A 27,686-nucleotide genomic window follows, 5' to 3' on the forward strand; every position below is an offset into this window, starting at 1 on the left:
ACTACTTGTACAACTATTCACTTCCCACAGTTACAGACTTAATTTACCTTTTCTGAACTGCTTGCCAATATTCATTTAAATATTAATTATAACTTGTAGATTTTACTGAGAACACATGATTAACTGTTTCTATTTGTGAGCTCCTTGTCTTCCCAGTAAAATCAGAGTGGTAATGGAAAAAAAAGTCAATAACTATACAGTGAGCAAAATGTTCAGATGTTTTGCGATTATTTGCTTGCACTGCAAGGTTCCTTGTTACTAACTAGAAGCAGGAGTAAATGGGGAAAAACAGTAACTGTAAAATCAAGAAAGAGTTATCATTTTCATACCTTTCATCACTTTCTCTTATTTTTCAAGCCGACTTGCTTAAAGAAAACCTTGTCTATTGCTTAAACTTAGGACAACAGTCTAGACATCCACCTCTACAAAACAGTAGAAATTACTAACTTTTAACTCTATATAAACTATGATCAATTTACTTTTTACATTTCCTCAGCAGCCAAATATCACATTATATTAAATTTAACTTGTTTCTTTCCAGCTCTTCCTAACTTGGTCTAGTGAAAAGCCTGGATAAATTACAACTATGAAAAAGTACTTGCTTACTTTAATATCATCAACACATACAGCAATCCCTGATAAAACTCCCTTCATGTCATGCTTAAAATACCTCTTACTGATACTATACAGGACTTCTTTACATTAAAAATTTCAATTTACATCATAAATATTTTATAAAAATATTAAGAACAAAATGTTTTACTTAGTTATTTCTTTAGTTGTTTCAAAATATTAGTGACATAAAATAGGGGTTAAACGTTACAGTTCTTCTATCAGTTTAACACACTTCCAATCTTTTTCACTTCTTGCAGAACCATAGTTCTCAGACAAAGCAAATCTTATGACACTGATGGTTTACAATTATCCCATTTTTTTCATTAATTTTACTTTGTTGCTTGTCTTCCTCATCATTTTGATCTCCCAAAACTGATCTCTGGTTCAAATCAAAGATAATCTTGTTTCCTCTAGTCAGGTCCAGGGCTTTATACTGTTGCTCAAACATTTTCCTATTAAACAACAGAAAAGGTTTCACTAATATAGTCTCTCTATGGGCTTTATTACAAGACTGAGAATCAAGAGTCCCCCTTCATCGTCCTGGCTCACACTGTTGATCAAACTTGTTTTGGTCTTAGTCTGTTCTGCATATGAAAATATCTTTGATCTTTTAGGAAACATTCTGATAACAGCTGGATATAGCAACGTGAATCTCACATGCATGCATCTTATGTCTTGTGACTGATGGGATACACTTTCTTCTCTTCTGCCTAGTGTACAATGAATAACCATTTTCTACACAAACTCTGGTGTCTCCAATTTTTAATACTTTTACCTTTTTTCACAATTTTGTCAGGAACATGTTTTTCTGATGGTATGACTGCATCTTTACTAATATAGGCCTCATCTGCTTTCTTGTGTCCACATTTGGAGCATACACATGATGTGCCTTCTCTGTTAACAAATCCTGCTGTGGAACAAACTCCAGTTGCTGATCTGTACGTTCATAAAATGAATACAGTCTATCGCTTTCAGTTTCTTTTATTAGAGCAGAAAATCTGTTTTTCTCTGTTTTCTAATCCTATATTTTGTCCCCCTATTGAAATGCTGGCACTCCAAATACGGAGTGCTGACACACTGAAAAGAAAGGATTGAAGCTGCAGGAACAGAGTGAATATCGAACACCTTTTTTCTCCTTTAAGCTTTTTTTGCAGGGGGTCAAGCCCCTCTGCACCCACTATACTTATATTTACTAATTTCAAGATCACCATACCTTGGAGAAAAGGGAATATTCTGAGAAACTGCCATGTCAGACTTAGAATATATATGTCCATTTTTTCAGCCATTCGGTCTTTTTTTAGGGACTCATCTAGTGGGTCACATTTTAAATGGCTACCCTATTTTTTTGAAACAACCCTTGCGAAACTGCATGTTTAGCCAATCTTTCCTTTACTTCATTCTCTTGATTTCTGAAGTTTTATCAGCTCACTTGAAAAGCTACTTAAGACTTATTTTATTTTTCTAGCTTTTTGCCATTTGACTTTATATATTACCAAGCATGTCACTTATTTTAAACATCTCTATGTGCATTTAATTTATTTTCCTCCAAATCACTGGAAACTATTCTCCTACATGAAACTGAAAACCGTATTACTTTTTGCAAAACAGCTTTGAAGCTTCTTTCCAGCATGATCGTTTTCTTTTCCTTTTCAAATTTGTCTCTTGCTTATGTTCTCCAAATATCTGTTCTGCTGGGATCCACATAGTTTAAGTACTGGCCAGTAAATTAATTTCACTCAAAATGATAATGTTTGCTATTTTAATAATTTACCTGTTTTCACACTAGGAGTGCACTAATCACCTGTCTCTCAGTTTACAGTCACCTTGGAAGCCCCTTCTTAATTATTTATTTCTCTGTTTACCGTGACATTCTGACTGGGGTTTCTCCCATTTTCAACAATGTCCCAGGCAGAAAAGCTCTACTTATAAGAACAAATGCATTACAGAAAAAAATGAACATAATATAGACAATACAGTGAATTATAATATCACATTACATAGAATAATGCACAATACCTTCCATACACAATTTAGTGTTATTGAAACATGATGTAGGTGATTACAGACAGAGTTGACATTTAAGTGTAGCTAACTTATCTAGTGAGATTTTCAGTAAGAATACATAAAGATAGATAGTACAGAAAGCAAAAGGATTATACTGGAGGATGCATTTAAAGAAAGAAGAATTCTAGTAGGGCAATATACATGTAGAGAAAGGGGGAGATAGAACCTATATACACGTATGAAAGAAACAGATGTATCAGTGGTTACCTGGAAGAAAAGTCTTATAAGGGAATTAAGTGAGTTGCAGGCTGGAATGGAAAGCAAGTAAAAGCATGATAGTAAGTAGCAGAGACCTATTTGGGGTCTTAGCATATTATAATTGTGTGAAAGTTAGAGTAAAAATAGAGTTAATATAGTGCAGTTACAAGGATGGATGTGGCTGCGTTCTGGGGGATCAGCCTGCTGTATTGCAAGACCACAACCAGCTGTTTACTAGGTGTTGCTTCAGTGACAACTTAAAGCTATTTATCATGTCCATCTCTCTTATTTCAGGGGGAATTTGGTTTCAGGTTTTGTAACCTGGTTAGAGTATAATGAACCACCTTGCTCTGTTATTAGATCTTGTGATGGATAGTAGAACTTTGTTGTTGGGCTGCAGGACTTTATTAGTGGTATGGAGATGTAGTATTCTTTTTAGAGCTGGGCAATGTTCTGGGCAGTGCTTTAGTTTATGCGCTATAGCAAGTTGAGAGTAATAGAGGTAGTTCGTAAGTTCCAGCTACTTAAGACTTTTTAGATATGTGCAATGGTGGATTTTGTGGGGGCTATTAGTTGCAAATTTTACAATTTTGTTGTAGGCCATCTCTAGTTTCTTTTTAATAATTGTGGCAAGGTTTGTAAAGACGGGAGAAGCATAAAGTAGGAAGGGAAGTGGGTATATATTTGTGCTACAGTTTTCCAGGAGAGATCATTACAAATTTGTGGCTCTGCAGAGGTATCCTGGTTTCCAGTTTGCCTTTTTGATGACTAGTAGCAGGTACTGGCCATACCTAACACTATTATTGAGTAATACTCCAAGGAGTTTGGCTTGTTGTACTCATTCTATTGTAGTTTTTTTGGCAGATATGATATGGAATGAGTATCATTTAGGAGAAAGTCTGAACTATCTAGCCAGGATTCAATGGCTAGAATGGCTTGTTGGGTGTTGTCCTGTAGGAAGTGCTTGGGTGGAGCAGATTAGTGTGGCATCACTTGCATATTGTACCAGGGTCATTTGTTTAGTGGCTGGTATAGGTTATTGATAAAGATATTGAAAAATAGCAGGCTAGAACTGATCCCTAAGGGACGCCAACTGCTAACTGAAGGAAATCAAAGTGATCTTGATTCCATTTCATAGCTCATTTCTTATTGGAAAAATAGCTGTGGAACCAGGTTCATGTGGTGTTGAGGCCTAGGCAGGCTAACTCATGCAAGAGTTTTTGATGTGTTATTTTATCAAATGCGTTTCACAAGTCTGGGAAGACTTCTTCTTCTTTTGGCTTTTTCCTGGTTAGGGGTCGCCACAGTGGATCACCTGTCCACTCATGATTGGCAGTGGAGTTTTACAGTGCCGAGTTGCCAGTCAGGTGCCCAACCCTCTATGGAAGGTGCACAGATGCACGCACTCATGCTTAGGGCTAATTTAGAGTGTTCATTCCACCTACAGCATGTCTTTTGGATGTGGGAGGAAACCCACATGACCACAGGGAGGACATGCAGATTCCACACAGAAGGCACGCCAGCCGAGGATCGAACTGGAGAACCTGTTGCTGTGAGGCGGCAACGCTAACCACTGCACCACCGCGGCCACCCTAAGTCTGGGAAGACTTTTTTTTTTGGTGCTGAGTTAACTGAATTTGTGAAGTTTAGAAGGGCAATAGTGGTGCTGTGGTTAAGTCGAAAGCCATGTTGAGTTCCGAAGAGTAGGTAGTGGCTGGTGTACTTGTGTAGCTGGGTGAGGAAACATTTTTCTAATATCTTGGATAGTGGTGGGAGAACAACTGAGTGGTAGATGGTATGGTCTGTAGAATTTCTGCCTTTATGGAGAGGTATAATTTATGACAGTTTCTAAATGTTGGGGATGTGGCTCTCTTGTATGGATCATCTGGTTATACAAAACATAAATACTCAGGATATAAGTTTGCTTCATATATATGTTTATTATTTAAAAGGGGGGAATATCCTCTTATTGTATACTAATGGCTGTAAAGTCTACAATCTGCATGTTACTACTCTGTAATGTCTCTTTTGTAAATTTTTCTTCTCTCTGTAAACTTATGGAGTTTTTCTCCCCAGGACTTCGCTGAAAACAGACACTTGTTGTCCAGTCAGACTATCCTGGCAAACAAATGTTAAATAAAATAAATATAAAATAAATTATTCTTAAGGAAAACAACAAAAACTAGGAAATCTATTTTATATAACAGTGCTTCTAGAAAACCCTCAAAAAATAAATAAATAAAATAAATAAATAAATAACCAGAAAGTAGGATATACATATATATATATATATATATATATATATATATATATATATATATATAAAATAGTGCTTCTAGCAAACTATCAAAGTTCAGAAAGCCACGTCTAGAGAGAAAGACCTACAAGAAGGAAGAAGAGCCTAAGGAAAATAGCTAGTTCATGGAGAGCATTAAAGATTTTTGGTAAGCACAGTGATGTGTATGGTGAGCAGCTTCACTGAAAAGGCTGTGCATTTAAAACCGTGAATAAATGAGAGCAACTCATACAAACTGAAGAGAGAGGAGGCAAGTTTGGTGAGCAATGGAAGGTGCAACTTGAAGTTAGTTAGGTTCAACACTTAAAACTGCACACGGCTCCTGTGCCATCAATAGAACAAAAGACAATTATCTGTCTTCTATGCCTGATTCCCAAACTACAGAAGCACAACTGAACTGGTCTGCATTACCTGGTAAACATCTGTACCTCCTGTAGCCTGGACAACTGGACACCAAGCATGGACCCTTCTCCTTCTACCTGTTCAGTACTTTTCACTCTTTCCTGAAAAATATTAAAAGGAAAGTGGCCTGCATCGGGTTTTGATTCTTGAAGTAAAGACCTCTTTAAAAAAGGTTCGGAGTCTTGAATCATTTCCTGTCAAAGATAAAACAAAGATTCAGCTGTTACTGCCTGTTTTGTCTTATTCCATTAACATATTTTACCTGATACAAAATATTTCTCAAATGTGAGGCAAATGTTATTTTACACCAAGTTGGTAGGGTTGATATTATCTTCATGATATCAAAGTTTGTGCCCATCTATGTATGTGATTGCAAAAAATAATGGATTAATGTATGCACTTGTACAGGATGCACCAAATCAATATCACAACAAAAAGAAATGAAAGTTATTAATATTTCTTCAGTTCTTTCCCACTGAAAGGAGGGTGTAAGGAAGGAGACAAACAATAAACTACCATAGGCCAAGCCACACAACAGTATTTTTGTGTTCTGCAAGCAAGTAAAAGGAAGGTGAGAATGTACATCTGCTCACTTAGATGCTATCAAAAATATTACAGATATGTGAGCACTTCTCAACATCTATACATCTTCAATTGGAATTACCCAAGTGAGTTCAACAAACTAGGTAGTTCATCTGTATGGCCTACAACTGATTTAAAAATCTCACTACTTACTGTATATGCCTGAGAAATCATGCCTCAAATGGGTCACCCTTTGCCTGGGTTAAGAAACGTTCTTATCACCATGGTATATAGTTCTTGACTTTAAAAAGTAAGTGACCATCATATAAAATGAATTTCACTGTGAAGGTTTACTACAGATTAAACATTGCTTTCTAATTACCTAGAAAGATACATGTGAGAATTATAATTACATTTGGAGGTTTATGGAAAAAGAGTAAACATGGAAACCACTCCAGAACTCCCTCATTAAGCTATACAGTAGTAAATACACACACATTCCAGCACTATATTTTAGAATTACCATGTGAGTTAAACAGTGACAGGATCTCCTGCTTTAACTGTTGGGATATTCTTTCCTGCTCTCTTTAAGTGTGATTTTTTTTCTCTCTCTCTCTTGTTGTCTTTAACTCAGTTATATTTTAACTCACCCTCATGTTTGAGAACATGTACATCTCTGGAAAGCATACACTATGCCATGTGCTACTCAGCTGGACCTCTATCCAACCAGTGAGTACCACTTATAAGATAGGAAGAAAACATGTAATATACATGGATATATAAATATATGCCTGCCCGGTGTACAGAGACAATACACGGTTGTTAGCTATTCAGATATTAGGAAAAGAAAGGAGAGTAATAAAAACAAACTCACAGAGCTCTCACAGGTCAACTGATAATGCAAGTGCATACTGAGGACATCTGACCTTTACTGCTTATGCAGTGAGCAAATGTTGTGAAGAATCCCAGTCATTGAAAATTTAGCCAAATGTGAGGATTTGATCTTTGTAAAAAAAATAGTTGTACTTCCCTACAGATATAAGCCTGAAGTTTTGAGATCCTCCAAGAAAAAATGATGGCTACCTAGGCAAGTGTTGTCCAAGAAAAAGATGCAAAATCATTAAACTTACAAGTCTGAACTGGGGACAAGGCAGTCCTTAAAAAAAGTTAATGTCCCAGAAAGCAGAAGGCTCTCCAAAGGTGGGTAAAAGCACAGCATCCCTTTTGGAAATGCTTTATTAGTCTCTGCAGAGCAACAATCATGTCCTTTACAATGTTAAAAGAAACAAAATGTCAGAAACATACAGTATGATTTTGGAATAAGTGGGACCCAAACCATATGGCTGTTTGATGTACATAAAGATCACCTGCAAGCAGACAGACTGGAATCAAATGATATGTCAGCACCTGAATAATGAACTTATTCCACTTAGCAGAATATGCTTGACAAAATGAAGGTTTTATGGCAGCCTCAGTCATCACTGAGATGCAGACAAGGGGTCTAAGCTAGGAAACGCATCCTACGATGAAGCTGGGTGTTATCCCAACCAAGCTGAATTTCCATAACTTATACTGGGATAGTTTCTTGTACTGAATTTTGTAATGAGGTGTGGAATCAAAGGCCATAAAGGAACCTTCGCTGCCACCTAACAAGGTCCATCACCAGCTCCCCCTTTTCATTGCTAAACTGGGCAGAACACTGGGAAATCCACAGTATTCCAAGTGGCAAATCTTGACTCTACAGCTCCAGAAGATGACTGAAGATATAGCACATGGATCGGCACATATACCTCTCTGTGAATGTAAACAATTGTAAGGATGTTGCATCTGTGGCTCACTGCTACATAGCTGGATAGCCACATAACTGTTGTGAGAGTATGCCATCTTCTTTGTTTAAACAGCATAAAATGTTTTGATGTCTGACTAAAGCAGGAGGGGGCCTCTGGTCTCAACTCTATCCTCCTATAATGTCTTTAAAGCAAGATGTACTGCCCAAAGCTCAGATGATTTATATATCTCTTGCAGAAATTACTTCCCTTGAACCATGGTGGAGCATGGAAGGCTTCCCATAATTCTAGTGAAGTGTCCGTTACCATGACCTGAGGAGTCTTGCTACATAAGAGGGATATCCAGCACTCCAATTCCCAGTGAGATGGCTATGAAACCAAAAAATCATACAACTGAGGGGAAATTTTACAGTCACCGATTCCTCATGGCCCACTGCAACAGGCTTGAGAAAGGATATGTGAAAACTGTTGCCACCTTCAACAGGTTTCTAAGTCTTCTGTTTGACTGTCATGCTTACGAACTACTGACCTTCAAGAAGTTTCATTGCTGTAAATCCAAGCTATTTTCTGCTTCCCACACATGTATCATGATTAGAAGGGGAAATTTACTGTATAATAATGAAAGGTAAACTAAAATGTAACCACTACAGATTTTCATTACTGACATTTATTTTTAATCTTCGGTTTCCTGACCTGGTGTTGCAGGCAATGACTTCTGAGGATAAACAGATAAGACACTGCCTTAGACACTAGGTTCTAAGTAACAAACCAGAAATAGAATACAATGAATAGTGGATTTTTTTTGAGAGGGTCACCAAAGCACTGGATGAAGGTAAGACTGTGCACGCAGCTTACATCGACCTGGCCAAGGCTTTTGATACAATACCCTACTCAGACATTATAGACAAGTTAACTAATTTAGGTATAAACCCTTTTATCATCCACTGGATAGCCAACTGGCTCACTAATAGGACCCAGGAGGTCAAAATATGTGAGGTTAGTCACTAACGGAGTCTCCCAGGGCTCAGTATTGAGCCCGCTCCTTTTTGGCATCTATTTCTCTGAAATGAAAGCAAATGCTAAAGGTTTACGGCTGACTAAGTTTGCAGATGACTGCAGGTTGGGGGTTATCAACTCCCCTACAGACACAAGCATTCTTCAAAAAAGGTCTATCTCTGACTAATAAATGGTGCCAAAGCCATGGTCTTAAACTCAATGCTAGGAAATGCATAATTGTACTCTATGGGAAATCAACTATACCAGCTAATGACCATGTTGATAATACACCCATTAAGAGTCAAGCCAGTGGTCAGGGATCTGGGTACACACTTAGACAGGAGCTTTACCTTCGACCACCACCTGGCCACAGTCGTGAAGAAATCCTTTTATGATGCACAACTTATTAAGTAAAGGCATGGTATCTAGGTCCAAAGCAGTCATTATCCCACTGTACTGTGTCCTTATCAGACCAATCTTAGATTACAGTGCTCCCTTTGGTATGTACCTGACCAAGCATATGCAGCAACTAGAGCAACCTCAAAGGTTCCTAAAAAAAGAATGCAAGGTGCAACAAACCTGCCTTAAGCAGAGCAGCTTAAAGCTCTTTCCGTCTAATCAGTCTCTTAGCTTGCTAAGGGGTAATTTATACCAGACTTGCAAGGCATCCTCAAACCACACACTTATGAATCTTCTACATATTCGTAAGTCAAAGAGTACCAGAAATACAAGGTCTAGGGAGCTGACTTTTGTCTAAACAGAACATGGAGGAGAGAGAGATGTGTGTCCCAAAGACTGCTCCTCCTATGAAACAGGCTTCCCATTCATGTGAAGCTGAGTTTGTCTATTACCCACTATAAGCACAACCTAGACAAGTCGATGGGAAATGAAAATTTATACCAGGCCTGGTATCCATGTCCATGTGAAGTAACTTATAAATGCCTAGCCCATAATGTCTTATTTGGATGCAAGACATTATTCTTTCGGTAAAACTTGACTAGGCTTGGAAAGGCCCCTTGGGTCATTAGCCCAGTAACAATCAATGAATAACTTGTGAAGCCCTTTCACAGCTCATGCTTTCCATCAATGTGATTTTTCTATTAAGGAATTATTTTCTTTTTTTTTAAGTTTTAAGTTGGGTGGTTTAGTGACTGCAAAATGTAGCATTATACTCAGTACTGGTTCTGATCAATGCGAGAAAGTGGTAGAATGAGCTCTCCCGTGTGAATAAACATACTCTTCAGGATTAGACAGGATACAAAATACATTTTGTGGACTTTGGTCAGCCCACAAAATTAGCAGAAATAGGTTCAAATGGGATCAGTGCTCTATCCCTGTAAACAAATTCAAAATAAAATAAAGCGGTTTAAAGCCTTTACACTTCTCTTTGAATGAGATACTACCTCCTAAGCTCTTTCTGCAAGCAAAAATGACTGAAAATCAATGGTATCCAGCTCCATCTCACTGAAGGCAATCCTTTCAGATAGGCTCAGAGAAGGCAACTGACAGTTCAAAACACAGCATCCAAAGGTATGCAATTACAGAAGCAGTTAAGTCAAAGATACTACCAGGTCTCTCTATAGTCACTAACAGCTAGCTTCCACGTACGGAAGTAACTCCTACTCCTGCAAAGTCTCATCTATCACTCAAACACTCTAGGAAAGTGTCTGGGTGGAGAGGTCATACTAACTGGCAAAACTATGCTTAGAAAGAGATACTTTTACACAGCACAATGAAGGATCCTACTGTGCGAACCCCAGACCATAATGTGCCAGAAAGGCATCCACTATGCCCTGTAACACAATGTAGGTCACTTGTGGCAGCAGGGGCACGATCACTTGGAGAGTTACAACCAAGAAGTTTAAGAATTTTGGGGCTGACTGCAATTCTAGATATTCATGAATCACAATCAAAAAATCTTCAAAATGCAAGCTTGCACAGCAGTGTCAAGGAAGAAAAGCAGTGGTAGAAAGTATGCAGTCAGTCAGCTAAACAGAGCCCTAACAAATCCCAGTCTACCTTTAGAGGCAAGTTGAAGGCATTATTGCTTGAAATTTAAATACTGCTGCAGGTCACCCACACTATAAAAAACCTGGGCTGTAAGTGCTTTGAAGAAGACATTGGACAAGTTAAGTTCTTCTTCTCTTCCCCCCAAGAAGAATGAGTTGCACTCGAGCTTGAAAGATAACATGCATTTAATGCTGATATCCTGTACAGCATGCTAAAGGACACAACCGGTATAAAAGACTGATAAGCAACATAGTTCACCATAAGTCAAAACCAATCTGACAACTAGTTTTGTGAAGTATTATTTCCCTAAGTTAGACAAGGAGTGGGGAAATAAGCTGGTAAGTGAACAACTTAACTTCTTTGTTACTGACCATTTAAAAAAAATACAATGTTCCAAAGCTGCTCATTGCTTCTTGTTATATTTGCTTCCTGTATTAGCCCCTACATCTTCAAAATGGATGGTCATATTTATGAAATTATCAGAATGATACTGGGACAATTTATACTTCCTACAAAAAGCCTTTTTGAGCTCAGCTTCACAGGCAAAGGAACGACTGTATCTCACTTTAGGTTTGTAGGTTCATAGGGGTTTACTAGGTTAGCAACCACAAGGGCCTTTTTAAGCCTAGCCATGCATCCCAAATCTCTGACAAGTTCTGGTACCCTTGATAAATTTAAGCAGGGGCCTGGGAGGTGAAACATTTACAAGCAGGGGCATGGGAGATGAACCATTTACAGGCTGCCTGTGCCTATTAGAGACATATGAGCCAAACAAGGGATGAATTTCTTGTTTAGCATCCAATTGTCCAAGTTAAACCTGAATTGGGTTAGGGAGGAATAAGAAGTTATGTACCTACCATAACATTCCATGTTAGTTGTCTTCATCTCGCCTTCTTTCTTGCTGTTTGGGATCAGAGCCGATCCTCGGCTCCGACTCGGCCATCTTCAATAGCTTGAGAGCTGTTTACTGGCTTGAGGCTACCCCTTATCCCATGATGCCTAGCAACAGCTACCCAGATCTCATTTGAAATAGCTAATCCCAGACATAATATGAGAGAAACCAGTTAACAAAAAACTGATTGTTCCATGCATTCTAAAATCTAGAATAGGTTAGGAAGACCTAGGCAGAAGAGTAACAATAAAGAATACTCAGCCAGTGAAGAAGGACTCCTCTCAATCCACTAGGACGGAGGGAGGGACGCAAGAAAGAAGGCGAGATGAAGTCAACTAACATGGAATGTTATGGTATGTACATAACTTCTTAATGTTAAGTTGTCTATTTCGCCTTCATTCTTGCTGTTTGGGACAGTGTCCCAAGCACCTAACATCCTGGGTGGCTCAGTGGAACAGACTCTTCAGAACAGTGGAACCAAAGTCAGCTCTGTTCCGGGAGACCATATCTACCTTGTAATGAGAAATAAAGGTATGAGGGTTTGCCTATGTGGCAGCTGCACAGATGGAATCCATGGGCAACCTAGACCGAAAAGCTACGGAGGTGGCTAATGCCCTAGTAGAATGACCTTTCGGTTTAGTTGGTAGCTCTTTATTCCGTAACTGGTAAATAAAAGTAATAGTGTGGGACAACCATCTGGATAAGGCCACCTTGGAAACTGGGAAACCTTGTTTGTTTAAGGCATAAGAGAGGAATAATTGGTCTGATTTTCTTATTTCTTTAGTTCTATGTAGGTAAAAACGCAATTGTCTATGAACATCCAATCGGTAAAACTTGTACTCTGCCTTGTTGCTATGATTTGGGAAGAACACAGGGAGATCTATAGATTGATTTAAATTATTTTCTGAGCAGACTTTAGGAAGAAATGAAGGATTAGTCCTCAGAGCAACTCTGTCCTTGTGAAACACCAGGTAGAGAGGACGAACACACAGTGCTTGAAGTTCTGAGACACGCCTAGCTGAAGTGATGGCAACCAGAAAAAGTGTTTTCCAAGACAGAAACTTGATGGAGCAGGATGCTGCTGGTTCAAAAGGAGGCATAATTAAGGAAGATAGGACTAAATTAAGGTCCCAAGGAGGAGGGGGATCTCTCACTGGAGGTCTAAGAAGAGATGTTCCTCTCAAAAAAGCTTTACAGAGCTTATGAGACATGATGGTAGAATTTGTCAGACCGATATGAAAATTAGAAATGGTCGCTAATTGTACCCTAATCGTAGAGGAAGTGGCCCTGGAGTGAAAAAGGTTGTGCTAGGAATTCCAGAATTTCGTGGACTGGGGCTGAGAAGGGATCCACATTCCTAGACTCTGCCCAACAAGAAAAACGTTTCCATTTGCTAGCATAAGTTTTTCTCGTTGTAGACTTATGAGGAGAAAAGATAATCATGCGGACTGCTGGGGAAATGCTGGGAAGCCTGGCTAAGGTTGGAAATGGAGCAACCAAGCTGTGAGCTGGAGAGTTTGGAGGGATTGATGCAACCCACCTGATTGATGAATCAGGGGATCTGGAATCAGGTCCAGAGTCCAGAGCTGATCGAGAAGGTAATGGTGCAGGAATGGGAACGATATCTGTCGAGGCCAGTAGGGGGCAATGAGGATCATTTTGCAACCCAACGATTTTGGTTTCGGTATCAGGGGAAACGGAGGAAAGGCATAAAGAAGTCCCTGAGGCCAATCGTGGACTAGAGTGTCTCTGGGTATGTGACCTGTAAGAGGAAGAAGGGAGAATTAGTTGCTGCATTTGCTGTTGAAAGGGGTGGCAAAAAATCGCAGCAAGGCTGTCCCCATTTGTGGAAGATACGATCCGCAACTTCCTGATTCAGAGACCAATCGTGAGGCATGAGGATAGCTCTGCTGAGCCTGTCCGCTATGACGTTGGATCTCCCAGGGATGTGCATCGTAATCAGAAAACGTTGGGAGGAAATCGCCCATTGCCAAAGTCTGAGTGATTCTCAACACAGGGGGTCGGATCTGGTCCCACCCTGCTTGTTGATGTACCACACCACTGACATGTTGTCTGTTTGAATTGAAATGGTCCCTGAAGGAAGAGAGTCTTGAAGGGCTTGCAACGCTAGCAGCACGGCTCTCATTTCTAGGACATTTATGTGCAGATGGTACTCGTGAGGTTGCGAAGTGCCTTGGACTGCCCTGCCCAGATAATGCCCCCCCCCACCCTTTCAGGGAGGCGTCTGTAGTCATTGTGGCTACCGGAGGGGCTGTATGAAAGGTCTGCCCTGAGTCACTAGTGGGGAGACCATCCACCAAGAAAGGTGTCTTTTGCATGCCTCTGTGATCAGGATCATGTGAGACATGGGTAGCTCCTGGAAAGACCACTGCGTGAAAAGAAGCCACTGAAGAATTCTCACGTGGAAATGCGCTAATGGAAGTAGAAGAATGGCAGCTGCCATGGAGCCCAAAGTTTGAAGGACATACCTGACTTGAATCCTTTTGCTCTGCATTAGGATTTGCACTTGTTGAAGAATTGTGGACACTCTTTCCAGTGGTAACCTTGCGAACATTTCCCTTGTATTTAATTCTGCTCCTATGTAAGTGATAGATTGACAGGGCAACAGGGCAGATTTTTCGAAATTTATTGTAATACCTAGCAGGGTGCAAGATGTGATTGTATAATCCCGCGCTTGTAAGAGTTGATGCCTGGTGGTAGCAGTGAGGAGCCAGTCGTCTAGATATGGAAACAGCTGGAATCCTTGACGTCTCAGATGAGCCGTGACCACTGCCATACATTAGGTAAACACCCTAGGGGCTGTGGTGAGACCAAAGGGCAAAGCTCTGAACTGGTAATGACTGGCCCCCAGCTGAAAGTGAAGAAATCTCCTGGAGTGTCTGTCCATCTTGATATGGTAGTACGCATCCTGAAGATCTATCGAGCACATCCAATTGTCCTGACCCAGGAAGGGTAGAATGGACTGTAGCATGACCATCCAAAACTTTGTTCTTTGTAGAGATTTGTTTAGTCTGCTGAGATCCAGAATTGGTCTCCAGTCCCCTGTCTTTTTTGGTACCAAAAAGAACCTTGAGTAAGTTCCGGATCCGTGCTGGTCTGCGGGGACTTCCTGAATGGCTCTTTTTTCTAGCAGTTTTGAAACTTCTATTACTGCTTGCTCCTTCAGATTGGGTGGAACATCTGGAAGGGCCTTCTTTGACTGTAAGGGGGATTGATGGAAGGGAATTTTGTAACCTCCGGATATAATGGACAGTACCCATCTGTCTCTTGTTAAATTTTGCCAGGCTTTTGGGTACAGCAAAAGTCTTCCCCCAAATGCCTCCAGAGGTGAGCAGCCGGGCAACCCTTCAGGGATGCTGGAAGGGCTTGTCAGAAAAGGATTCTCTGTTGCTCTGGTTCTGCGGACCCCCTCTGCCATGAGGGTGGCATCTATTATTGTTGTTTCCCCCTCTGCCTCTGTATGAAAAATCACTGCGTGTGTCAGGCAAGGCTCCCTGAGATTTGCGGAACCACATCTTCCCACTCTTCTGACCCTTGGGGTAAGGTCTAGAGGGAGTGGAACAACTGACTCCCATGCAGAGAGAGTCTTGCCTTCTTGCTTACACCTAAGTCAATGTGTCTTTCACCTGTGGCCCAAAGAGAAAGGAGCCATCAAAGGGAGTATTGGTGAAGGACGCTCAAAAGGGTTCCGCAAAGTGACACAGCCGCATCCAAGCATGCCTCCTGAGGGCCACAACCATGCCCGCGGCTCTGCTTGCTCCATCGGCTGCATAGGAAATGAGCCTCATGGAGGAGTTAACTACAGAATTAAGAGGCGCTAGCTGGGAAGCTACTTTGGCTTGTACTCTCTCAGCTGTAGGATCTTGAAGGGTATCCCCAAGCTCTTTAAGGAGATCCCTTTGAAGGCGAGTAAAATGACATAGATAGTTCAGGGACCTCATGGAGAAGGTCGCTGAAGCAAACATTCACTTTCCGTACCTGTCCATCATCCTAGACTCCTTGTTAGGGGTATGAACAGATGAAGAGTTCTCTGCTAACTCTTTTTTGGTGGCTGCTGCTACCACCATGGCATCAACGGGCACACCTTTAGAAAGGAATTGCTTATCCTGGGGGGGCTGTAATAAATTTACCAGGTCTCCTCGGAGTTGGTTCCACTGTATCCGGAGCTGACCAAGCCTTTCGAGCCACTACAGACATAAATGGGTCGAAAGGAGGAGAAACCCAGGAGGTGGAAGGTCGGGAAAAGAAATCGTCCAGGAATACAGATTTATCCACAGTAGGGACTAGGGGATTCCAGTTCCCCCTCTGCCTAAGCATTTCCAGGATGTCAGAAAAGGAAACATCTCCAGAGTGGGATCTTGGGGATTCATCTAAGTCTGTATCAGAAGTGACAGACTCAGGGGAGTCAATGTGCTTCCTCTTGCACTTCTTCTTCCGAGGGGGTTCCTCTGAGTGATCAGGGGAGGCCTCGGAAGAAGAGGAAACACCCAATGGGGTGTCCTGAGGCATTGGTTCCCTACGCTTGGGGTCTGGAGGAGGAGCAGAAGTTGGCACAGACACTACGGAGAATGGAGCCGGTGGGGCTGGTAGTGGAGCTGTCTCGGGGGACAGCACACTCCGCATGACCTCAAAGGCGTCCCTGCCTCGAGGCAGAGAAAACTCAGGTTCCGGAGTGATAGGAATCCTTCTCCGCGCCAAGGGGACAGCTCTGAGGCCGATGTTGGAGTCAAGCTCACCTGCGCCGATGCTCCGAGAGGGAGAACGGGGTCGGACAAGGGGCCCCCTCGGAGCCGAGGGAGCCCTGGCATCCAGATTCCTTGATCGAAGGAAGTATCGAGGTAATCAGAGCCGAAGTCGGAACCGAAGGACAGATGGTGATCAGAGCCAACGGTTCCACTACTCGAACCCCAATGAACTCTGGCTCTGAACTCGATGGAGAGGAAGGAGGAACAGAAAGGGAGGTGGATGGAGCCGATACCTGTTGAGGAGGGCTAGACAATAATTTTGCTAGTGCCTGTGATTTAAGCAACCTACTTACTACTCTCTCCACATCATGATCTGACAGCCTAGAGGATCGAGCAGAGTGTGATGAATGTTGGCTATGTTCACTTTGCAATAATGGAGACCGAGGAGCCGAATGAACTGACTCTAATGAAGGGGACCTCAGCCTCTTATGGCTCCAAAACATTCAATGGAGCCGAGGGAGGGGTTGTCTTGTTGGTGCCAGCCGGAACCGACATACTCGGCAAATCCTGTACAGGAGTCAGCTGCGAAGGTGGAGCCGACAGTTTAGTGAATTTTGGGGATTTCACTGGCTGGGAACTCTTTGCCAGTGAATCCTGAGGCTTTAACAGACCCCTAAGGATCAGTTTGTTCTTACGCTCCTTCAGGACTCTTGGACTAAAGGCATGGCAAATAGAACAAGAGTCCTATAGGTGAACAGTCCCCAAACAATAAACACAGCTAGTGTGCCCATCTGTCAGAGACATTTTCTGACAGCATGAGTCACACTTTTTAAAGCTAGATATTTTAGCTTCCTTAGACATGACCCAACTACAAAAAAACTAAGTACCACAAGGTAAACACAGACAGACAAATAAGTACTATTCTAAACAAGATACACCTATAAATATACAATCTCTTTTTTTTTTTTTTTTTTTTAAGGACAGCAAAAACAGGAAAGGAAAGCCTCTAAGTTAAATGGCTATCCTAGGGAGAGGGGGAGGGGGGAGAACTCTCTAACTTAAATGAGTTCTAAATAAAAGGGAAACTAAGAAGAACGAAGTACTTTAACAACACATACAGAATAAAACTAAGAACAGCAAAAAAATCTATTAGTTTAAAGGGTCTAAGAGATTATTTTTACACAAAAAATTGAAATATACAAGCCTGAGCCAGAAAACGACACATCTCGCAGCTGAAGCGGCAAACAAGATCTGGGTAGCTGTCGCTAGGCATCATGGGATAAGGGCTAGCCTCGAGCCAGTAAACAGCTCTCGAGATATTGAAGATGGCCGAGTCCCCAAACAGCAAGAATGACGGTGAGATAGACAACTTAACATCTCTGCTTCACATGGACGGAAAGCCTGTGCCACAGAAGGAGTAATCTCTGGAATAAATACTGGTCTCTCCAGCAGGTTCTATTTATATCACAAGTAAGGTTTAACTCTTGTAAATTGGCAGTTCTGGTGCTGTTTGATTTGCAGATATACAGCAGGTCCATCAGAGTAAGGTCTGACCAAGCCTTATAGATCTTCCCCTCAACAGCCTGCAGGAGACAGAATACAGGGACAGAGCCTTGAGAAGGTCTGCATAGCATGTTAATTATGCCATGTATTCTTTCAGTGAGGAACCTCTCTGAACATTCCAGTTGTTGGATATGCCTGGTTATGTACATACTAAAGAGGATATTGTAGTCAATGATGGGTCTGATGAATGCTGAATACAGTGGGACAATGCCTTCTTTAGACCCAGATGCCAAACCTTTGTTTATAACTTGCGCAACACAGAATGATTTCCTCAGTACTGTAGCCATATGATACTCAAAGGCTAGAGAGATTACTGTCTGTGTGTGTCCCCAAGTCCCTGGCTACTAGATCATCTCTTAGGGATGTGCCGTCAATGGGATAGTTATCAGGTGTGGATGACTTCCCGAAAAATTTTATTATGCATTTGTTGGGAATTAGTTTTAGCCTATGGCTCAGACACCAGTTATCTGCCTGCGTCTGCCCTCCTAGAGAACATTTGTGTCAGTGGGGCATTCTATGACTAGTTAAGGCCACTGACATTGCCTTTGACTTCAGAGAAATAAATGCCAAAAAGGACGGTTCCAGGACTGATCCCGGAGGGATTCTCCTTGCGAACTGTCCCTTCGTAGAAGTAGACTCCCAAGTTCTAACTCCCTTGGTCCTGTCTGTCAGCTGGCTGTCCACTGGGTGACATCAGGATTTATACTTAACCTCATGAGTTTGTCAACAATGCCCAAGTGGGTTATTGTGTCAAATGCCTTGGCCAGGTCAAGGTAAGCAGTGTGAACCATTACACCCTCATCCATGGCTTTGGTGAGCTACTCAAAGAAGTCCACCAGGTTAACTAGACATGATCTGCCCTTGACAAAACCAAACCGGGTTGGTTCCGGTGTCTGTCGATTTCCTATGTCATTATGGATCATTTCCATGATAATTCTTTCCATGGCTTTGTATAGAATAGTGAGACTTATGAGTCTATAGTTTCCAGGGTCTGTAGATGGCCCATCCTTGTGCAGAGGGGTGACTGTTGCTGTTCTCCATTCGTGAGGCACGAAGCCTGTTTGGAGGCTACAGTTAAACAGCAATTCCAGAGGGCCTGATAGGTCATGTTTCATGCTATTTAAAAAGGTGTCTTGGGATATTGTCTGTGTCTTAAGATGCAGTGTTCTTGGTCTTAGAGAGAGCATTAAGGACCTGTTCCTTAATGATACTGTTAAGTTATATGTGACTATTTCCTGAGTGTAGGTTGAGGGGAACAGAGAGGTAAAGCTGGAGCTAAATTTGTTGGCAAATAGATTTGTTGCATCTTCTGGCTCAGTATAGGTGTCTCCATTAGCAATGAGCTCTGCACACAACTGTGTATTGGCTTTGAGGCTGCGGCCACAGCTAAAGAAAGCCTTGTGGTTTTCCCTCACCCGAGAAGCCAAATTTATTTCAAATTTGGTTTTGACACAGTTTATTTATCCTCCAAGTTGTTTCATTTGATGAAAGTGCTTTTATCCTTCTGGGCACTGCACCTCCTAATTTTAGCCACGATTTTCTTCCTCCGGTTATACAGCTTATTGATGATGTGATTTCATCAGTGTGTCTTGTTTTTTTAGCTAGTTCCTGTACTTCTTCCTGATGGTTACAGCTGCCTCTGTACAGCTATTAACATGCTTGTATAGGGTTTCTGTGAACAGTTCTGCATAGACATCAGTGTTCTCAGGGTTTATGAGGGTTTGAAATTTTAGCAGGTTATCACTTAATAGTAGGAAATTAGCCTTAGAGTAGTTTCTGAATATTCCAGGGCTAGTTGGAGTTCCAGGTTTTATTTTTAGTTCAAAGGAGACCATTTTGGGGTCTGACTTTACCAGACAAGACATTACACTAGTGGATATGCAGCACTCTCCCATATTAGTGAGAAACAAATCCAGTATGTTTGCATTTCTGGTTGGTATATTGACATCTGATGTTTATAAAATCCAGGAATCTTTGCGCCTGTACTTTTGATGTCATATATGATTCCCAGTTAATAATGGGGTAATTAAAGTCACCCATGAATATGGTATTGGGTTGGATGGTGAGTATTTCCAATAAGTTTAAATACATGTTAAGGGTTTCCTGGGTCATACAGGGAGACCTACAACTTGTAAGGAAGTGGTAAGTGATTTTGCCTACAGTGATTTGAATGAGAAGTTCAAGTGCATTGTCCTGTTTGACCAGCTTTGAGGTATATTTATTTTTGATGTAAATTGAGAGAACTCCACCTTGAGTCCGTCTGTGTTGCAGCTGGGCTAAATTAGTGGAATGTATTGTAGCCTTGCACTGCTGGTGTGCTCTCTCTGGCTTAACACCATGTCTCAGTGACTGCACAGATGTCTGCATTTTCTAGGGTCAAGAGAGCTTGCAGGAAGTGGAGTTTTTTGTTGTTGTTGTTGTTTAGACTCCTATTGAGCAGTAAAACCTTCAGATTTTCTTGGTTTTAATTTGCTATTTTGTAAGTACTTTCAGTTTGGCATTGCTTAAAAAAGGCACTATGGGAGAGGACAATGTTTTGTCTAATATTCAAAAGCCTAGAGGGGAGAAGTGCACACCATTCCTGGCAAAGTTGCGTGGTTTGTTGACCATCTCCTTACATGCTGACAAATACTGCATCCCCTTAGAATGACACAAGAAATTAAGCCAATTATTAGTCAGTCGTCTTCTGCACATATTGTGACATCATTCTTGGGAAGATAAAATGCTGCACATTGCTCGGCTCATACCAGCCTGAGACACATGTTCTCAGAACTCCATGATGTCCCTTCTTCATAAAATCTAGGGCGGTATGTCTCAGGTCATCTACCCCCACATGGACTACGAATGTGTCATACTGGTACATGTGGTCCAATAACCTGCATGGGTGCATAATGTGGTGGATACTGGCCCCTGATAAACAAATGATCATGATTTTCTCCTTACTCAGCCTGGTGAGAGGAACTTTGGTGTGTTTCACAATGCAGTCTCTGATAACCAGAATGTTGGATTATTTGGTGGCTTGTCTTATGGGCTTAGAAATAGAGGCTCCATGAAATGAGGCTGTATGGATGTTGTTTTGAAAGAATGCATTTGGTGCTGCTGAGGGTATTTCTTATGTGTATTTCATCTAGGAGGGCTCTGGGGTTTAGGAAGGTTATTATTTAAGTCCCTCAGCGTATGTAGGGCTATGTATCTGTTTTGAATTGTGTGTGATGGGTGTAGCATATGTATTACTGTCAATCTGATTGATATTAGGAGTGCTTTTATGTGAGAGCTTTGCCTCGAGTGACACTGTGTAAATTCCTCTCTCACATACTATATCAGTCTGTTTGAGAATTATCTGGTTGTTAGCAAACATGAGGCAACTTCTACATTGCCTCAGGATGCCCATATCCAAGAGGATGGCAACAGAGTGAGTGGGAAAGTTCATTTCCATGGAACAGACCTTTTTTTACTGATTAGAAGGTTGGATTGAGAATATAAAGTAATGTCAGAAGTATCTGGTTTGCAACTCTGGGGGCAGTGCTTGTCACTGCAAACTAGATGTCCTGTGTTTAACTAGGTATTGGTAAAATTTCAAGGGTGTTTTTACAGGAAAAATGTCAACTCAAGGTCTGTGTCTATACAAGGCACCGCTAAACACTTGAACCTAATAAGCAGAGCCTGATGTTTTATGGTAGTAGTATTTAGGGAGATATTCTGAAGTTAGGTTAGACAGCAGCAAATCAAGCAGTACTTACTGAAAAGAAAGAATTAGCTTGTCAACAATGATGAAAAGAAGAGCTTCGGCTGAATGGCTACTGCTAGTGCTGCTCTCACCACAGTTTCATGTTGCTGGGATACAATGCTCGTTTGCGTCTTCTTTTACCAGAATCAAAATAGCACCAATCTCAAAATAAGAAGTATGCCACAGGCTCTTTGGTGATTGTCTTGTCGCAGATGATGCAACAGTCTTATAGGCTTGTTGTAGTGTCTCCCTGGTAGATGCCTTGAACAACAACTAGACCAGTCAGGAAGGTTAAACACAGACAGACACTGCCCAGTCAGAAACAGTCAGGAATCACTGCACTCTGCTCCTTCTCTCCTCAGGAGCAAAATATAAGCAAAAAATCCAAGCTGGCACACCTATGAAGTAGTTATTAGGCTTTTCAGTGATCAACAGTGTCCAGGATATAATGTCCCTATGCGCCTTCTCTCATCAGGAGCAAAACAGAAGCACTAATCCCAGGATGACTACTGACTGGCAGAATGTGCACTCTCCAATAACTGGTGGCATTGGGGTAGATGTTGCGGATTTTAAAGTTAAGATGGAAAAAAATGGGCTACTAAATTTGTATTTGCATATATTTTGCTTTATATATACAATACACACACACAAACATGTCCATACATACATATTCATATATGTATTTACTTATTTTAGTTTGACAATCAACCAGATGGGGTGGTAAATTGTACCAGTTTAGACACTATCTATGCATCAAGGTAGTAAGAGGGAAAATTAACAATACAAACTCATGGTGCTTTTCATTTGCATATACATAGCACAGGATAGCTAAAATACTCAGCTTGGGTGATTTATTTATTCCTTTCAGAAAAGACAGTTTTCTTTACTGAAAAGAATAAACAAACACTGCCAGCAACCCAGTGTGTGTGTGTGCGTGTGTGTGTGTGTGTGTGTGTGTGTGTCACTGTAGGTTTCTGTCCAATGCCTTGCCATGATCCAGATGATCTCAATCAGTTTGGCTTTGTGAAGGGCAATTCTTGTCTCCTGAACATAGTAAGCTTCTGTGAAATGCTTATGGGGCTGAGGACAGTGCTCTTTCTGTGCAAACTGCTTATCTCAACCTGACCAAAGCCTTTGACAATATCCCCCATGCTGGACTTACTGAAAAATTAGACAAGCTTAATGTACATCCGTACATTATCCACTGGACTGCAAACTGGCTATCCAACAGATCCCAAATTTAAAAAATTGCTAGCTCACTTTCTGAATGTAAAATTGTTAGTAGTGGGAGTCACAGGGATCAGTTCTAGGCCCTCTCCTGTTTCAGCATTTGTTTTGCAGACAGCCATGTTAATGTCACAAAAGTGTGGTTGACCAAGTTTGCTGATGACTGCAAACTGGGTGCTGTTATCCAATCATGCACTGATACAAAGCAGCTCCAGCAAAGGCTGGAATATGCACACACATGGTATATGAAAAGCAGTCTCAAACTAAATGAAAAAAGTGCAGAACAGTTGCTCCCACTTCTTATATTATAAAGAGTACAATTCTTCAGGCAGATACAGTCATAACAGACATAAGTGCTTATGTAGATAACTTTCTCCAACATTTGATTATCATGCTTCCACCACTGGCAGGAAATCCTATCTGGCCCAGTGGACTTCCAAACAATATCTTCAAGATCCAAAAGAACTTACCTACCACCGTACTTTTCCTTATTAGACCCATCATTCAATACAGTGCCTGCACTGGTTATGTACAAATCCAAGCATAGTTTTCAACTGAAAAGACCCCAAAGATTTTTAACCAAGAAAATGTAAGTTCTTAAATCCTTCAACTATCCTGATAGATTAGCAAGACTCCTTATATTCAACAGCCTGCAGGTTTGTTGCTAGTTCACCCTGGTCTTGGTTTTTGAACCATAAAAGACCCAATCCTATTTTCTTTGCAAAACCAGTGGCTCTCCAAATACCCACACTAAGGACTGAAATCTACACCAACAAATAAGATTTGTAGAGACAGGTTTCTAACTCAATGTATTTCTAACCTAGAGAATCAGTTACAACTACAGGTCAAAGTACTACTTTGGCTACCTTTAGAGGTAGTCTTGATGACTGGATGGGTAGTCACAAATTTACACCAAGGTTATCATGTACAGCCCTGCCTGATGTGTGAGGTGAGCACATACCTCTCAAACTCTTAGTGCAAGAAATATGGACAAAGCCCAACAAAATGGGGGGACAAAGGGACAAAAATAGGGACAGATTTTAAATATTGCTCATAAGCATAGAAAGTTGCTAGAGTAAGAGGGCTTGTTTTAACATACTTTTTCTGAAGGATATGAAGTGCGAAACTCCAATGTGTGTCATAGTGATTTGCCAGAAAACCACAAATTTTATGAGGAACACACGAAAAATATGAGACAGAAATCTGGGCATTCTGCAAAAATCTGTAGAGTTGAGAAGCATGGGTGAGCACCATTCAGTGCTTGAAAAAGGTGGCATAAAATTTAAGTTTGTCTGCTTAAAGATGTGTATGGCTAGGCATCTTACCTTGCGTGATCACTTGCCTTGTATATTCTTACGATCCTATGTACCTAAGGGTTCCTAACCCAAGATATATCCCAGGTCCATATATTCTTGGTTCCAACACTGTCTGTGTACACCTATGATACTGATTTATGGTGAAAGTGAAAAAGAATGACTGCAGTAATCTGTTCTGGGTTGTTGCTCCTGTACATATATTCATTCTCTCCACTAGCAACAAACCATGACAATCATTTCACAGTAATAATGTTTCATAAACAGACTTTGCCCAAGCATCCTGAAATTTTTACAAATGCAGGACATGGCAGTTTACATAATCTGCCTGTTGAGTACAGTGCAGTGGAGTTTATAGGGATTCCAAAATGACAACAGTAATTGAACATACTTTACAGCCATAATAACGAGACCCTAAACATATGAAACTGCAGATTAATAGTACTGATTTCATTTAGATGGTCTGTTGCAATGCTCAGTGTTACACACAAAAAGTATCTGTTAAACTTTAATAGTGAAACTACATCTTACAATATATCTAGTTATGAAGGGCACGATTTTAGAAATCTTTGCTAAAATGTTTCCAACTGCTCAATGTTTGGTCGAAGTTGCCAAATTAAACAAATTGCATACAATGTTACAAACTTGTGCAACTGCTGCAATGTGATACCAGTTACACAGAAAGTTAAGTAAATGTTGTTTTCAAACACGTCAGACTCATTTACAATCCAAATATGCAAACTTTTGGTACAGTTCTAATTTTTCCAAAGCAGGTAATGAAAGTGGTGTGATGTCTTGATTTACCAAAGTGGTTGCGGGATGCCTTTCAACCTGGCCTGTGGTTACACAACCATGTTTAGTATACATACTACATGCAAGGCTGTAACAGTTTGTAGCAAATGTAAAATTTGCTACTTTTGTTAATTTGAATTTGATCATATCTCAGATAAAGGGAAACTTCAGAATTAGTACATGTTGCAAATAGGGGAGCTAGAGCTGCAGATTGGCATATTCCCTTGGGGGGGGGTTCACAGCTCTTGAGTCTTGCATCTCAAAAATGTGAAAGAACTACCTCTGATAATACAAGAAAGTGGGTAAAATGAGGAATATGTCCCAACAACTTGAACTAGGGAGCTGAAAGTTTGATTAAAAACTTACTTCACATTTAAAAAAATCTGTTAGTGAATTAATATGATTCAGTATTATTTTTCATTTACGTTTGTTAAAGTAGTTCCAAAGAAAAAGAAGTTATGTCTTACCATAACGTTCCATCTGTATTGTTGATCCTCGTCCACTCATTACGTATGGGTTACAGTTCCGATATCGGAACCAAGCCGGCCATATACCAAGCTCGCGCCAGCGATAAACTCTCGAGCTAAGCAATCTCTTACCCATAATCCCCTTCTCCTTGTTACCTCAGATTGAGTTTGCAAGTCAGAAAAAGGTAGAGGCTATCTCGGGTCAAATGACCTAAAGAGAAGGATGGTGAGATCCACTAGAAGCCATAGGAGGCGGAAGGAGGGAGGGTCGTAATGAGTGGACGAGGATCAACAATACAGATGGAACGTTATGGTAAGACATAACTTCTTTATCTGACATTGTTAATCCTCATCCACTTCCTTATGTATGGGACAGAGTCCCCAGCTACCTCTATTCCTGGGAGGCTTTCATGGAAGGATGGGAGATCAACTCCGAGGCTGGACGAAGAATCCATGGTTGATCTAGCAGGTGAGGCCACAGAAAGGGGAACCAAATCTGACAAGGCCAATATGGAGCAATAAGGATCACTTTGCTCTTCAATCGACGGGCTTTCTTTAGAAACTGGGGAATGAGGGGAGTGGGTGGGAAGGCATAAAGAAGGCCCGAGGGCCAATCGTGAACTGGAGCGTCCCTGGGTGACTGTCCTGGAGGGGGAATCAGGGCAAAGTAGTTGCTGCATTTGAAGTTGGTAGGGGATACAAAGAGGTCGCAGCACGGATGGCCCCAACGGTGGAAGATCTCCGCCGTTATGAGAGGATTCAGGGACCACTCGTGAGGTTGAAGAATGCACTTGCTGAGTCTGTCTGCTATCACGTTGGAACTCCCGGGAATGTGCTTTGCTTGAAGAAAGCGGTTGGTAGCCATCGCCCATTGCCATATCCTCATGACCTCTCGACAGATGGGGTAGGATTTGGTTCCGCCCTGTTTGTTGATGTACCAAATTGCCGCCATGTTGTCTGATTGTATCGCAATTGTCCCTGACGGCAGCAAGGGATGGAATGCCTGCAATGCCAGAAGCACCGCTCTCAGCTCTAAAATATTTATATGCAGATGGGCCTCCACTTCGGACCAAGTGCCTTGGACTATCTGACCCTGACATAGCCCTCCCCACCCCATTAGCGAGGCGTCTGTGGTCACTGAAATCTTGGGCTGCTGAGGGAAGTAGGGGCGAGACCACTGTGACGGTTTGTGGTTCAACCACCACTTTAGATCTTGTTTGCATCTCTGAGTTATGTGAATCTTGGCTGAAAGGGGAAGCTGAAAAGGATACCATTGGGTGAGCAGCAGCCATTGTAGAAGCCTCATGTGGAACCTGGCTAAGGGGACAATGGTGATGCAAGCTGCCATGGAGCCCAACAGCTGCAGGATCGAGTGAGCTGTGGACTTTTCCATTGAGATAACTGGTAACAGTTGCTGTCTGATTCTTGATATTCTGTATTCCGGTATGGACGCTCTGCAAGTTTTTGAGTCCAAAATGACCCCTATGAATTCTGTGGACTGAGAAGGGGTGAGATTGGATTTCTGCCAGTTTATTGTTATGCCCAACTTTTTGATAGTATTGAGAGAGTATGCCAGGGCTTCCTCCAATAGGTGTCTGGTGGGGACGGCGAGGAGCCAGTCGTCTAGATATGGAAAAACCTGAAAACCTTGAAGTCGCAGGTGAGCTGTGACAACTGCCATGCACTTTGTAAACACTCTGGGGGCTGTAGAGTCTCCAAAGGGCAGTACTCTGAACTGGTAATGACTGGCTCCCGCACAGAAGCGCAGGAATCTTCTTGATGGTCTTTCCACCTTTATGTGGTAGTGCGCAACCTGAAGATCTATCAAGCACATCCAATCGTCTTTTTCCAAGAGAGGAATGATAGACTGTATAGTGACCATCCAAAAATTTTGCACACACACAAATTTGTTTAGCACACTGAGATCCAAAATTGGTCTCCAGTCCCCGGTTTTATTTGGCACCAAAAATAGTCTCGAGTAGAATCCGGATCCTATCTGGTCTGTTGGGACTACTTGGATGACTGTTTTGTTTAGCAGCTTTGTAATCTCCAGAGCTGCGTCTTCCCTTTGACTGGGTGGAATGTCGGGAAATCTTGATGGAGGGACAG

At 41.4% G+C, this 27,686-nt stretch overlaps 1 protein-coding gene across 2 annotated transcripts in view; it reads right to left on the minus strand.

The window, feature by feature from the left end:
- The window catches only part of FANCA (FA complementation group A), a 2,214,801-nt gene that overhangs the window by 684,544 nt on the left and 1,502,571 nt on the right, over positions 1 to 27,686 (minus strand). For both annotated transcript variants that reach the window (XM_044081851.1, XM_044081852.1), the window contains exon 33: positions 5,585 to 5,769. In XM_044081851.1, coding sequence (XP_043937786.1) covers positions 5,585 to 5,769 — 185 coding nt within the window. The remainder of the gene's footprint in view (positions 1 to 5,584; positions 5,770 to 27,686) is intronic.

The sequence above is a fragment of the Protopterus annectens genome, chromosome 8.part1, assembly GCF_019279795.1.
Source record: "Protopterus annectens isolate FY-2018-M chromosome 8.part1, PAN1.0, whole genome shotgun sequence".
Classification (NCBI taxonomy): domain Eukaryota; kingdom Metazoa; phylum Chordata; order Ceratodontiformes; family Protopteridae; genus Protopterus; species Protopterus annectens.